The sequence below is a fragment of the Pelophylax lessonae genome (genome assembly GCF_965119305.1).
Source record: "Pelophylax lessonae genome assembly, chromosome: 6".
In the NCBI taxonomy this organism is placed as follows: Eukaryota; Metazoa; Chordata; class Amphibia; order Anura; family Ranidae; genus Pelophylax; species Pelophylax lessonae.
Window position 1 is genome coordinate 108,746,944 of NC_138773.1, and position 16,034 is coordinate 108,762,977.

Here is a 16,034-nt window from a genome sequence, read left to right on the forward strand (position 1 = left end):
AGTTGTTTCAGCCCTAATGATATCCTCCTGTTTACACAGATTCCAGCCTGCCATAGTGTGTCCCCTGGAGACCAATTTAACCCCTGACTCAGTGTCATTTCTTAATTACTCATGGACTCCTAAACAATACCACTCAACGCACACAGTATATTCGCACGGTGTGAGTGTCCTGATACACAGGCAACTGGCATTTTGGGAATTGGACTTTAAGGTGGACCCTTCAGGTCGATAGGTCTTCTTATACTGCAAACTATATCTTCTTACTGTAGTGATAGCATTTGTATATATTCCTCCTCCATTTTCAAGGGGAGTGATGAAGGAGCTCATGCCCTACCTGGCTGATAAACCTGAAACTTTGCTAATAATTATGGGAGACTTCAATTGTTACCTCGACTCTAAGCTAGACACCTGCCCATCCTTGGACCTAGTGGGGGTAGGATCATGGCGTTGAGTAAAATTCTAACAGAAGTGGGGTGGGTTGACATATGGCGTTTTAAATATCCCCCAGACAAATAGTTCTCATGCTTCCCCAAATCTCATGGGTTGATCTCCAGAACTGACCTATGATAACACCCAGGTCACCTCATTTGTTTCTCGCATTGAATACCTACCGAGAGGGGTGTTTGATCACTCCCCACTGGTAGTGTGGTTTCATGGCAGACCCCCTTCGTCACTCCACAGTGCCCCTTGGAAAATTAATGCCTTCTGGTTGAAACCTGTTTCCACATGAACGCATTGCTACACAGATACAGTCCTTCTTTACGATACATGCCCAATCAGGCAACAAATTACTGAGGTGGGAGGCGTTCAAGGCCTATCTTCAAGGGGTATTTATTTCTGAAATGAATGCAGTCAAAAAATCTTCCTCTGACTTTATTTTGCAGGTGGAAAGCCAGGTGCGACATCTAGAGCTACACTATATAACTTCCTCCACCGTATCCACAAGGGAGGCATGGATATTGGCCCAGGACTCTCTGGATCGGTTGAAATCCTCCGCCTCTGGAAAAAAAAAATATTCTTGCATGGTATTTTACAAGGGGGGGGGGGGGGTGGGTGAAAAAACGGGTCATCCGCTAGCCAAGATAGCTCAAGCCCACCAGTCCTCTACCTCTATAGGGGCTATACGCTCAGTGAGGGCCGCATAGTTATCCACCCCCAACAAATCACTAAAGAACTAGATTACTATACCACATTATACCAGTCCCCGAAACCAATTTCCTGTGGTAGAATTGTATGCCTTTCTGGGCAACATAACACTTCTCACATTATTGCCTAACCAGCGACGGAGCTTAGATGCCCCTCTGACACTAGAAGAACTGCAGACAGTGGCTGCTTCGTTCCCTTCCTGCAAGGCTCCAGGGAATGATGGCATTCCCATGGAGGTTTATACCAGCTATGGGGAGGCCATCCTTCCACATCTGTTGCAGGCAATTAATGCTGCACTCTACGCTGCGAACCTCCCTGAGTCTATGGCAAGACAAGAGCCAACGTTGTTCTGCTTCTGAAACCAGGAAAGGACCTCCTGGATCCAGGGTCCTATAGACCGATCTCACTATTGCAGACAGAGATTAAAATATTAGCTAAGATATTGGCTATTCACTTAAATAAAGCCATTTTGAGTATTCTACATCCTGATCAAGCGGGCTTTATGCTTCAGAAATCCACTGCTGTGAATCTCAGGAGGCTATTCAAACACCAGCTGATAACATGGGACAGAGGGCGCAATGGTCATTAGATGCTAATAAAGCATTTAACAGTGTTGAATGGCAATACCTGTGGGTAGTGCTAGCTAAATTTGGCTTTGGAAGTCGATTTATAGAGTGGGTTAAATTGCTCCACCATGCCCCTAGGGCAGCTATTAGATGTGCACGCAGGTCTTCACCAATTTTTGCCCTGGGCCGGGGCACTAGACAGGAGTTCCCCTGTCCCCATTGTTATCTGCAATAGAGATTGAACCACTGGCGGCCTTGGTCCGCACTAGTCTGGAGACTTGCACAAAAAAATAATGCTGTATGCTGATAACATGCTATTGTTCTTCAGGACACCACCCAATCATTGGAAGCGGTCATGTGCATGGTTACAGTATTCTTGCATTTCTCTGGCCTTACCATTAATTGGACAAAGTCTGCTTTATTACTACTGGATGGCGGATCAGGGCAGCCAGTTTCAACAACCTGTCCTATACCCAGGGTAAACTCATTCAAATATTCAGGAATCCATATATTCTCTGACTTGGCATTGTTCAATTGAATCCAAACCGGACAGTGGCTCAGACAAAGCTTTATTGCTCTAAGCTCAAAAACATTTAATCGGCAGTTTGGACTCTTCTACTGTCCAGGTTCCCTGGGCACAGAGCTTCCCCAGTACCCTGCCCCAGCCCGACAGGTTGGCATCCGTGGTTACCACTATCCAAAACAACGGGAGGAAGGACTTGCCCTAGCATAGTGCTGGAGAATGAAACCACCATAACAGAGCAGATCTTGTGTTGCAGCTCAACCGAATCAAAGTGTCCAAGGACTTTGGATCCTTGTTCCATTTGACAAAAATCTCCCTTTGCAAAGGTCTGGTATGGAACTGAGCAAATGGAACCGCCTCGAAGGTCGATCCCATCAGACCCAAGGCCCGCATGCAAGTCCGCAGAGAGGACAGATTGTTTGCCAACAACCTGCAACTTCTGCAGCTTGTCCGGGAGGAGAAAGACCCTCACCAAAGCTGAATCCAGAGTCAACTTCAAAGCGGACTTCTTGAAGTTGATGTTCCACCCAAACTCCTGCAGGGAGCAGACAGTGATCGTCAGGTCACTCATCAGGGCTGATCAAGCAGCAGGTTGAGTAAAAAAAAAAATAAAAAAAAAAATACAATGATCAGTGTTGCCGGTTGCACGGATAATTTTGTAAAAACCCTGACAAGGTGGTTGTACACAAGTCAATCCAAAGATCAGCTTGTGTAGAACCAGCATGTCCATACATGAACCAGCTGAATTGTGATCCATTAATGGCTGGCTTAAATGCCATTGTAGACCAATTCTTATTCTATTAGCCAATTTGCATTTACAATAGCCGTGTGTCTTAGAAGATGTGTCCTGAATTGGAAAACATTATTGTACAGTTCTAATAGTAGATTGGCAACAGTTATATACTAAGTTTATACAACTACTCTATTAATATATGGATCCTCAGTTAGGAATCTCAGAATAATAGAGAAGTAAGACATCAAAAAATATTTTAGATTTCTAATCGCAGTCAGGAAGTGTCCCAACACCAAGACATCGGTCTATCACGCTTGCTGCTCCTCAGATTCACTTCCTCCTTCAATTCAGCAGAATCAAGTCAGATGAGAAATGGACAAGCCAGGACTAGGTACACTCCTTTTTCTAAAGATAATCCTTCTATACTACTACTGTGGTGAGTACAGTACATCACATATATTTCTGCTTACATATTATGGTACTACAAAATGCAATAATAATAGCAAAAAGTCCACTAACCCATGTATCAATTTCATCACCTGACTGCTAAAGTTGAAATTGTTATCCTATGCATAGAAAGCACCATTCTTTGGAGCAGTTTGCATTTTCCATTTAAACTGTCTTTTACACATTACCAGAAAATAGCAAAACACTTCTATAGGCATGCAACAGCCAAACATTTTTTTATCTTTATCAATTTTGTAATGCAGGATTTATTTGCTGCATGTTATTATCTTTTGAGATATGAATAACGTATTTCAAGGCTGCTTGTACCCCTATGAAGTAAATTATGGGACTTTGCAAGACTCAACCCAGAGCATGGACAAGCAGTCTTCAACTATTCCCTTTACACCATAAAATGAGAATGTGCAAATGGCATAACATGGCAAGTTATTTTTAAAGCATTCAAAGTAATATTTAATTGAGAAGTTTACAGTCTAACCTCCAAGAGTGTTTGAGCTAAAAGGTGAGCCTTTTGAACTGAGTCTAAGTAAAGTAAAGTAGGAGAAGGGTTTGGAGTCCTGAGCCCTTTGATGTGACTCATAGGCTTTTTGGTAAGAGTTCTGTACCTGTCTGATCAGTTGCTGTATTATGTATCCTTAGAAAACATTAACTCAAGCAAAAGTTACGAAGCTGATAATACTATATGTTGGGTGGGGGAGGGGGTTGCACAGCCACTTTTAGGTTAGAATGTGGTCTATAAGCTGCCAAAAATGATGTTTTTAAGACATAGAAAAATGTACAAGCACATAAAATGCTAATAAATTACCTAAAAAGAATTCAAATTTTCATATACATGTGTTTCTGGCAAAGTGTCAAATGCAGTCAGCCGACCCTTGGCAGAGTGTCCTTTGTGCTCAGCAATTCCCAGGCAGTGTGCTTTATATGGACAGCGTGCATCAGAGTTCCCAGTTTGTTCAAAATGTGAAGCATACTGAGTCCTTCACGTGGTTATCATGTCCCTGGCAGGGAACACCATAAACCATTGGGCCAGCATGACTCTGGTACAGGGCCCTATATGATCATCCCTAGCAGTGTTCAATATGTTTGACATGTTCCTAGCAAACAAACACTCTTGGCATAACATATGCTAGCAGGGTGCTCCGTATGCTTAGCATGTCTCTAGAAAAATGTCTAATTTGCTTAGCGTGTTTGGAAGGTTGCTTTGTTTTCATTATATCCCCTGGCAGAGTTATTTATTTTGCTTTTGGTATAATGCTCCATGTGATTCATGTGTGTTGTTTGTGCTCAATATGACTCTAGCTCAGCTGATGTCTGCTCTGAGTATGCTCCATGAGCTTCTTGTTCACTACTGCAATGCACCACTACCCTAGAAAGCAGTGCACCCACACCATATTCACTGCTGATGTATAAACAGTGGACAAGCAGGACAGGTGGATGTAGGTGTAGCATATTGTATGTTTAGTAGACATTTCTTAATTGTTGTGTGGTGAGTATTTGTTCAGGATCTGGGCAGAATGTGATGTATTCTGTGTGGATAGACCCTGAGAAAACTAAAGCCCCGTACACACGTACTGATCGGCCGTCTTTTGTCCAGGGCTGTCGTGTCTGTTGAAAATTGCAAAAGACTGCACACGAATTTTGTCGGCCAACAACAGCCGACTGCAGAAGTGATGTCATGTGATGGTTAACTTTCCTTGTCTTTTTTCTTTTCGGAGCATGCCCAGTCTTGCTAATCTACTGTCTGTCGGCCGAAATCTGTACTGACTGGCGAACAATCGGCCGTTCTGGTGTTGGCCAACAAAAATTTTAATGCCTGCACGACAGATTCTGTTGGGCCGAAAAAGCGCTGTCGGCTGTCGGAAGCATCATACTAACAAGCCTACAATCGGCCGATCGGTCGTCGTCCGAATATTTACGGCCGACAATCGGTACGTGTGTACGGGGCATAAGTCCCACAGTTGACCAACCACTTTCTTCAGCAAAATATTTTAATGTGTTAACACTTCTCAGAGATGTGGCATCTTTTTGCTGCATCTTTTGATGTCAGAAAGCCTTCAAAGAGAGGTTACATTTCTTGGCTTTAAATTAAAACTGGAAGTTCATCCCTCTGGGAAGAACCAGTCAGGGACATTCACAAATGTTCTCATTAAAAATAGGGATTCTAAATTAAAGGGACTTTATAATTTTAGAACAGTGTTTCTCAACTCCGGTCCTCAGGGCACACTAACAGGCCAGATTTTAAGTATTCCCTTGGGGAGATGCAGACTAGAATACTGCAATCACTGAGCAGCAAATGATGATGTATTTCATTTTTCTTGCAAACCTGGCCTGTTAGTGTGCCCCGAGGACCGGAGTTGAGAAACACTGTTTTAGAACACTCACACTGGTGTTGGCCTATTGTTTTCAAAAAGAAGCCTACAAGGCATTTATTTTGCAGAGGTGTGATAAAGTGGTCAAAAAGGTTCGGTTGACAAAATTGTTGAAGAATGCCTTATTTTCTAGGGTCCTTATATTGACATAATATGTGTGCATATGAAAAAACTGTATAGCAGGTGTCAGGGAAGGAGCCTAAAAAACAGAATTTTTGTAAAATCTTACCGTAAAATTCCTTTCTCTGAGTCCTCTGACAGTCGCCGCCCACTCATACAGTCTTCACCAATGGGTATTGACCTCTTATCCATAGGAGCAAGCTAGGCATAAGACTTGTTAAAAACAAAAGTAATTCACAGAGACACACCTATGGGGGCTGTCCCACTGGTCCAATACCCCCTGCAATCAGCCATCCCAACTCAGTTTGGTAGCAAGCAGTTAAAGTCCAAAGAACCCCAATAGAGGGGCGGGGGCGGCGACTGTCGGAGGACTCAGAGAAAGGAATTTTACGGTAAGATTTTACAAAAATTCAGTTTTCTCTTACGTCCTCTGACAGTCGCGGCCCACTCATACAGTCTTCACCAATGGGATGTCCCAAAGCAGTGTAGACATGAGGGGTGGGAAACGCAACCGTCAGAAAAGGCAACGCAGCACCCACAGCACAGAAAGAAACCTTACGTGAACAGAAAGGTATCCTCCGGTAACATAAAAGCTCAACTGGAGATATAACCCAGGAAAGCAAATAAACAAGGGGGAAACAACCCCAACAGTCAGGGCCCTGCAAAACTAGGGTCCCCTTAAGGTACTGCCGCACACAGAATTTTGCGGCCAAACTGATGCCAGAACATCAAGTTTATAGAACTTTGAAAAGGTGTGCACAGACGACCAAGTCGCAGTCTTGCACACCTGGGCCACCGAAGCCTGATGCCGGAAGGCCCAGGACGCACTCACCGCTCTGGTAGAGTGCGCCTTCACAGGGAAGGGCGGAACCAGTTCCTTAATCGAATAGGCCTGTACAATCGTCTGTCTGATCCATTTTGAAATGGTCGCCGCAGACGCAGCCATACCCTTCCGAGGTCCCTCAGGAAGGACAAAAAAAGAATCCGACTCCCAAAAGGATTCAGTGGACGACATGTAAACCCTGATCGCCCTGACAACATCCAAGGAATGCAAAGCAAACTCCTTAGGATGTTTGGGATTCGCACAGAGCGGCGGCAAAACAATGTCCTCATTAATGTGAAAGTCAGAAACCACCTTTGGAAGTAAAGACTGGTTAGGTCGCAAGACCACCTTATCCTTATGAACCACCAGGTAAGGGGAGCGGCAGGACAAGGCCGCCAACTCCGACACTCTGCGGGCAGAAGTGATCGCCACTAGGTAAGGCAAACTTCTTGCAGAGGCAAAGAAATTTTCCTGATGTTTTCAAAGGGAGAATGTTGTAGAACGGACAGAACCAAGTTCAAGTCCCATGGAGGTAGAGGCGCCCTCCAAAGAGGGGCCAAGTGACACACACCTTGAATAAAGGTGCGAATCAGAGAGTTAGACTCCAAGGGGCGCTGAAAAAGAACAGCCAGTGCAGACAACTGGCCCTTAATCAAGGCGCTGGTCCACGCCAGTTTGTAGGAAGGCCAACACCCTTGCCACCAAATAGGACCGAGGAGGGAAGCCCCTGGCTTCACACCAGGCAAAATAAGCCTTCCTGGTACGATAATAAACCTTACCAGACGAGGCCTTCCTTGCTTTGAGCAAGGTAGGAATGACCTCCGAGGAGAGACCTCTGTCTCTCAGGACCTGGCTTTTAACAGCCACGCCGTTAAAGCCAGCGACTTTAAAGCAGGATGGAAGATCGGTCCCTGAGACAGTAGATCGTCCCGTAACGGTAGCCGCCATGGAGGCTCGATGGCTAGTTGAATGATGTCAGCGTACCAAGACCGGCGCGGCCAGTCTGGTGCCACCAGAATCACCAACATTGGTTCCGAGACCAACCTGCGAAGGAACCTGGACAACAACTGAATCGGAGGAAAGGCATACATCAGACGATATCGGTGCCAAGGCACCACCAGCGCATCCGAGGCGTCTGCCAGAGGATCGCGCGTTCTTGCCACGAACCTTCCCACCTTGTTGTTTAGCCGGGACGCGAACAGATCCACGTCCGGGATCCCCATTTTGCACACAGCATTTGAAACACCTCCGGGTGCAGGGACCATTCCCCCTGGTCCAGGGTCTGGCGGCTCAGATAATCGGCCTGCCAGTTCTTCACACCCGGAATGTGAACTGCCGAGATCGCCGGGACGTGAATCTCGGCCCAAGACAGAATGCTGGTCACTTCCTGGGCCGCCCAGGCACTCCTGGTGCCTCCTTGGTGGTTGATGTAAGCCACCGCAGTGGCATTGTCAGTCTGCACCCGGACAGGGCGGTCCTGAAGACGATCCGACCAATGGAGCAGGCACAGCCTGATCGCTCTCAGCTCCAAGATGTTGATCGGAAGAGAGGACTCCTCCGCCGACCAAGTGGCCTGGGCAGATAAGTTGCCCAGGACGCCACCCCAGCCTGACAGGCTTGCATCCGTGGTAATCACCGTCCACAGCAACGGCCGGAAGGATTTCCCCTCCACTACAGCCGGAGACTGGAGCCACCACAGAAAATCCAATCTGGTTTGGCGACTCAGAGACACCCTCAGGTCCAAGGACTGAGGACGCCTGTCCCATCTGGCCAGGATCTCTGCTTGGAGAGCCGCGTGTGAAACTGAGCAAACGGTATCGCCTCGAAGGCTGACACCATCAAACCCAGGGACCTCATACAGGTCCTGAGCGACGAGGACTCGTTGTCCCTGAGGGACCCGACCTCATTCTGCAGGGTCCGGAGCTTGTCCTCCAGCAGAAGCACCTTCGCTTGGGCGGAGTCCAGGATCATTCCCAAGTATGGGAGACGAACCGAAGGAGACAAAGTCGACTTCTGAACATTGATGGTCCATCCGAAATCCTGGAGTGTCTGAACCGTGGAGGACAGATCGCGCATCAGGCTCTGACTGGCACTCGATCTTAACAGGAGATCGTCCAGATATCCCAAGACCGCAATGCCCTGTGCCCTCAATAGGCCCAGAACAGGAGCCAGCACTTTGGTAAACACCCTTGGAGCCGAAGCGAGACCGAAAGGTAACGCCACGAACTGATAGTGTTCCTCCGCGATAGCGAATCGGAGGTACCTCTGATGACCCTCGAATATGGGGATGTGTAGATACGCATTCTTCAGGTCGATGGAGGCCAGGAAATCTCCCGGACTCAAAGAGGCCACCACCGAGCGGAGTGATTCCATGCGGAACTTTTGAACGCGCACGAATCGGTTCAGAGCTTTCAAATCCAGAATCGGACGCACCTTGCCCTCCTTTCTGGGCACAGTGAACAGATTCGAATAAAACCCCCGAAATCTGTCCTGATGTGGCACCGGGACGATTACCCCCTGGGCGAGCAGATCCTGCACCGCCCGATGAAGATCTTGCAACCGATCTGGGGTCAAATGAAGATTTGAGGGAAAGAATCTGTCCGCCGGTCGCGAAAGGAATTTGATCTTGTAACCCGATCAAATGATTTCCTGAACCCACCTGTCCGGAGTCCGGAGCAGCCAAGGTTGGAGGAAACCGCGCAGACGTCCCCCCACCCCTGAAACGGGTGAGGGCGCCCCTTCAGGCAGTGGCGGACTGGGCCACCGCACCAGCCTGGGCGGCTTTTGGCTTGTCCACCCAGGGCTTTCTCTGGCCACTCTGGCCCTTGAAGGGTTTCCCCTTGCCCTGCGCCTTGAAGGCACGAAAGGGCCACTGGTTTGGTTTAAAGGAGGGGCCCTGCTTACCGCGGAAAGACTTACCCCTAGGATTCTGGGGCAACAAAAAGGCGAGACCCTGCATAGGGGATGTCGGACACCGTTTTCCGGGAAGTCTGGTCAGCAGACCAACTTTTCAGCCAAATCGGGCGACGGTTAAGCACAGCGACACTGGATAGGTGCGCAGCTAACGGGGCCTCATTTAAGGCCGCATCGCACAAGTACATGACCCCTTGATAAATCTGGTCCACCATCTCCAGTGTAGTAGGGGGAGCAGAATCAGCCACGAGGGTGCGTCTAAGCACCTTGGTCCAATCCGCCACGGCTTGAGCTACCATTACAGAGGCGAAGATAGGTTTCAGCATGGAACCCGCCACCATGCAAGCAAGGCGGGCAAGAGATTCCAGCCTCCTATCCGTAGGATCCCTAAACACCGGAGAATCCTCGTGGGTACTAGAGTGGCCTTGTTTAACCTGGCCACAGTGTGATCCACAGTAGGAGCCACACACCAGCGCAAATCCGTAGTAGACGCAAAGGGGTAAAGAAGTTGAAACTTTTTGGGCACCACAAAAGTGCGCTTTAAGTTACGCCATTGTTCATTCACAGTTGCGTGAAACTCAGCGGGGCAAGGAAAAACCTGAGCCGACTTACGGGATCTGTGTGTACCAAAAGAGGACACTATCCCCGGAGGATTGGGCTCATCCTCTAAATGTAGTGTTTCCTTAATGGAAAGGATCAGCACATCCATACCTGCGCGGTCCTCGGCCGTCCCAGGGGGGGAATCATCCACCCCCACAACCTCTGCCTCCCCCTCAGACTGAGAAGAGCGAGACCCTTCAAGGGGCACGCTACCTACGGCAACCATGTCAGACTCAGAATCAGATGAAAAAGAAAGCCTAGGCCTTTTTCCAGTACGCTGTGCGGACATCAGAAAATCCACTTTTGACGTCAAAGTCGCAAGTGCAGCAGACAGAGTAGTCAGAGCAGAGGATTCAGAGGAACCTGAACCCTCCACCAAGGCTGGGGGAAATTTGCAGTCCTAGGACTCTAAAAAAAAAAAAAAAAAAGCTTTTTATTATGAAGTACTGGCCCTTTAAGCGCACCGCGATCCCCCGCAGTACACTGCTATGAGGGACTATGCAAAACGACCCCCCAAGCAGGAATAAGCTGACAGCCAGAGTTATTACCACAAAAAAGACAGCCAGATAGACCCCACAAGTGTTACCTACACGCCTGCAGATCTCCTCTATGTAGAAAGAGGAAATGATGTAACCACAATAGGCTGAACTAGGATTTTAGACCAAGGAAAAATGGTTGCCCATAGAAAGTAATGGGAGGCTTCGGTAAAAATGGCCGCCGACATGTGCTCAGCAAAAAACACATTGCCACACACAAGATGGCGCCGCAAGGCGCCAAAACACACTACATACACTGCTGTATAAGCTCCCACAGTGAAGCCAGCATGCAGCCCACACCTAAAATGGCAGACAGGCGGTTTTTAACCCCGCAGCGGTCGCAGCACGTGTCTGCACCTCCAAAAGCACCATAAAGTGACATAGGAGAGGGACCCTCACAAACCCACAGGGACCGAGATCAGGGAGCCCAAAAACACACAGACATGAGGGGATAACACACACGTCTACCAGCCCCAGACAGAGGCCCCACACAGAGTGTACTTACCGTACCCGATGGCGTGGGGTGCCTCTCATCGACGGAAAAACCTCTCACCCTCAGCCAAAAACGCAGGACGCTAGCAATGCACGGAGAACCGTGGGGAGACGTCCAGGCGAGGTAGCCACCTTGCAGGCTGCATCCCTGAGGACAGGGATGGGTCGTTTGCGAAGCCAGGGCGAACACATAGCCCGCTAAACGCTGGCGGGCTGGGGTTCCATAAGGCCCACTGTCCTGGAACACCAGGACGACCAGTGCGACTCCCAGCTCCGCAACACCATCATCTTGAAGAAGTGACTAACTAAACGCTGATAAAATAAAAAGCTAGTGCAAAGAAAAAACTATTTTTTTCAGAAATAAAATCATAAAAACAGAAGAAAAAGCTGAGACAGTAGCCCCAGCACAGGGAGAGCCTAGATCACTCCTAACTAGGCAGAAGACAAACTGAGTTGGGATGGCTGATTGCAGGGGGGTATTGGACCAGTGGGGCAGCCCCCATAGGTGTGTCTATGTAAATTACTTTGTTTTTAACAAGTCTTATGCCTAGATTGCTCCTATGGATAAGAGGTCAATACCCATTGGTGAAGACTGTATGAGTGGGCGGCGACTGTCAGAGGACGTAAGAGAAATAACCACTGTAAAATCATCTTGGGCGTTTATGACACAATCTCTCTCTAAACTTGTCCTTAAACGATAGGAACACAGCCATGACTCATAATATGCCATTAAATCTAGGCTTTGGCCTGATAATGTAGAGTGGAAGCACCACAGAGAGAATACATTGCTTGTACCTTATCCAGTCATTTTCCTAGTGCAGTTATGAAAATAAAAAAGGAACATCTGATTGGTTGCACAACAGTTTTAAAAACAAAAGTTCAGCAACTGTAAATTCATTATGCTTGAGCTTCATTTCCCTGTATAGCATTTGTCTGTGAATCTTTTTTTCTCCTGAAAAAAAGACAGGCTGGCGTCCGTATTTACCACCGTCGAATACAACGGAAGGAAGGACTTGCCTTGGCGTGGTGCTGACGAATGAAGCCACCATAGATGAGCAGCCTTTGTGTTGCGACTCAACCAAATAAATTTATCCAAGGATTTTGGATCCTTGTTCCACTTTACGAGAATCTCCCGCTGTAAGGGTCTCGTGTGGAACTGATGCTTTAAAAAATTCGCAAAAACGCGATCGCACCGCTGCACTAGCGGTACAACAAGTCCCAGCCCAACACAGTCTGTCAGCAGTGTGTGTGAGGAAAACCTACAGAGACCCCAAAAAACCTCACCAAACCGATCAGGATGCTTACAGGAACTATCTGTACATCAGAAAGAACGATCTGACACAGGAAATTAAAAGCAAACCTGGGTCATGCCTAGAGTGCATCTAGTGACTGCCTTTGCTGTCCAGCACCGTGGACTACAAGAAAATGGCCACCCCATGCATTCATATGGGGAAATTTAAGAAAATGGCTGCCCATGCATTACAATGAAGAGATTCTAACATGAATGCAGATCAAAATGGTGGCCCCAATCCCACGCCACGCGGTCTCCAGGACCCCCGGGGGGGTCAGCAGACAAAGGCATTGGATGGTCCCCAGGAGGAGACCCCACCAGAAAGATGCCCCCCTGCCGAACAGTCGCTGCGGCCACAATATATCCACCCCCCCCCAAAGGTAGGGACCTGTTAAGGGGGAGGGAAAGCAGAGGGGGGGGGGGGCTGATATAATAAAGAGGCCAGGGGAACCGAGGGATACCCGAAGGTCTGACTATTTCACAGAGGGGCCCACGTCCCCCCAAAGACCGTCACAGAAGTGGCGGGACATTAATCACCATACCACGATATCAAGTGGGCACTGCTTTATATAAAAGACTACCTCTCAACCGGGGTGGGGGTGCTGCCAGCTAGGGGTTACGTTGTGACTCAGGGTGTTCCAGGTCATTTGCGTCCCAGTGAGACGGTCCTCTCGCTGGCTCGTCCCCGCCTAGTGCTGGACTATAACCTGCTCACACACGCTGGCCAGGCTGGGAGACCTTAAGGATCTAGAATATCCAGTCCGAAACCCAGCCGGCTGTTGCTTGTAGTTCTCCAGGAACTCTACTAAAAGAAATTACAAAAAAGTTCCCAAAAATGAACAGCTAAGACCGAAGTCCCAGCAGGGAACTAGGTCCTACTCCTAAACTAGGCAGAAACAAACTGAGGGCTGTAGCAGAGTGTGTGGGTTTATGTCTGCAAGGACAGCCCCATAGGTGTGGTAAAGCTTTTCCCTGCCTAGTGTCCTACTCCTGTAGGGGGCAGCATAACCCAATGGTCAAGAAGATATGAAGCTGCGTCTGTCAATGAACAATAGAGAAATAGCATTTTTGTGGTGCTCAGATATAGTATAGTTCCTCTTAAACACAGCAGCATGATAAGCATAAATTTCACTGAACTTTCATTTGAAGACATGTATAAAATGAAAGCTATGGATGTGTGCAATAATTAGCAAGCTCTAAAAAAAATAAATAAAATGTAGGAGTTCTGTAAGAGGGAATACTTCTACTTTTTATCAAAAGAACAGCTTTCCAAGAATATAACTGCATCTGGGAGAAAGGCAATTCTGCAATCTTATCACCTTTGTGGAGTGTGTATTACACTCCAGCTCAATGTAACTAGATCTCATTGTTCTGCCTTCTCTTCATTGTTCCCGGACTAGAAGCGCAGGATTTCCAAAACATAGCTTAGCTAAATTTTCCTTCCCCGTCTGTTATAACTACATATAAAACACTGCGCAATTAGAACATAGTAATTAGTAAGTTGCCAAATGAGGGTGTATATTATGATGATAAAAAGAAAATGTATAAAAAGGAGGATGTTATCCTGTCCAAGCAGGATGGCCAATTCACTTTTATGTGGGCAATGCAGTATATAGAGTTATGTACAAAAATTTGAATTTGTCACTGCTAAGATGTGACTCTGTACAAATGTATACTTCCAGAGATTATGTAATAGTCGTGAGAATTCTCTGGACCAAAAACATGTGCAACTGTACAGGCCAAACACTACACCAGGGGTAATTAATTAGAATTCAAGGAGGTCCGGTCGCTAAAATTTTCTTTGGGCCGAGGTCCGAATCTGAAGTCTGTGCTATGACTCAGAAAGACGGGCAAAACAAAACGTGTCCATCAGCGTTGCTCTTAACATAAAATATGCCCATTTGAGTGCCCCTTAACATAAAATGTGTCCATCAGCGTGACCCTTAGCATAAAATTTGCCCATCAGCGTGACCCTTAACATAAAATAAGGGGCACGCTGATGGGCACATTTTATGTTAGGGGGCACTCTGATGGGCACATTTTATGTTAGGGGGCACGCTGATGGGCACATTTTATGTTAGGGTGCACGCTGATGGGCACATTTTGTAAGGGGGCACACTGATGGGCAAAACAAAACGTGTCCATTAGTGTTGCTCTTAACATAAAATATGCCCATTAGAGTGCCCCTTAACACAAAATGTGCCCATCAGAGTGCCCCCTAGCATAAAATTTGCCCATCGGCGTGACCCTTAGCATAAAATTTGCCCATCAGCGTGCCCCCTAGCATAAAATGTGCCCATCGGCGTGACCCTTAGCATAAAATTTGCCCATCAGCATGCCCCCAGCATAAAATGTGCCCATCGGCGTGACCCTTAGCATAAAATTTGCCCATCAGCATGCCCCCAGCATAAAATGTGCCCATCGGCGTGACCCTTAGCATAAAATTTGCCCATCAGCGTGCCCCTTAACATAAAATATGCCCATCAGCGTGACCCTTAACATAAAATAAGGGGAACGCTGATTGTCACATTTTATGTTAGGGGGCACTCTGATGGCCACATTTTATGTTAGGGGGCACTTTGATGGGCACATTTTATGTTAGGGGGCATTCTGATGGGCACATTTTATGTTAGGGGGCATTCTGATGGGCACATTTTATGTTAGGGGGCACTTTGATGGGCACATTTTATGTTAGGGGGCATTCTAATGGGACCATTTTATGTTAAGGGGCACGCTGATGGGCAAAACAAAACGTGTCTATCAGTGTTGCTCTTAACATTAAATATGCCCATTAGAGTGTCCCTTAACATAAAATATGCCCATTAGAGTGCCCTTTAACATAAAATATGCCCATTAGAGTGCCCCTTAACATAAAATGTGCCCATCAGCGTGACCCTTAACATAAAATAAGGCGCAAGCTGATGGGTACATTTTATCTTAGGGGGCACTCTAATAGGCATATTTTATTTTATGGGGCACTCTAATGGACACAAATGTGTGCCCCTTAAAAAAATTTGCCCATCAGTCTGCATTTTATAAAACTGTGCCCCACATACCTTTGGGAGCGAAAAATGTGGGAGCCAGGAGCAGCGAACATCAGGGGGGCAGGGCGTGCATGTGATGTCCCGCGGCTAGGCTGAGTGTGAGAGTCAGGAGCTGCAGTTAGGAGCAGGGGGGCGGGGCACGCACGTGACGTCACGCCCCAACTCGCGGCTGGCTGGGAGGGAGCCGAAGAAAGAAGCAGGGGGCGGGGCGCACACACGGTATGTCACTGGTTGCTGGGACACCCGCGGTCCCAACAAACCAATGATTACTTACGGTGGCGGCCTGACGGGTCCGGGCGGAAGCCTCGTGCGGGCCGCTCCTGGACCGCGGGCCGCCATTTAGTGACGGCTGCACTACACCCATAGATATAATAGCCTTTATCCAGTAGCGACTATATATTTCTTTGGGACTG

General features: G+C 47.5%; 2 protein-coding genes across 2 annotated transcripts in view; one reads left to right on the top strand and one right to left on the bottom strand.

The window, feature by feature from the left end:
- The window catches only part of METTL9 (methyltransferase 9, His-X-His N1(pi)-histidine), a 98,959-nt gene that overhangs the window by 27,292 nt on the left and 55,633 nt on the right, over nucleotides 1-16,034 (bottom strand). The gene's annotated exons all lie outside the window — the stretch shown is intronic.
- IGSF6 (immunoglobulin superfamily member 6) overlaps nucleotides 3,341-16,034 on the top strand; it is a gene marked incomplete at its 5' end in the record, with an annotated part of 35,054 nt that continues 22,360 nt past the window's right edge. Inside the window, one exon of the mRNA XM_082261993.1 lies at nucleotides 3,341-3,404. Coding sequence (XP_082118119.1) covers nucleotides 3,341-3,404 — 64 coding nt within the window. The remainder of the gene's footprint in view (nucleotides 3,405-16,034) is intronic.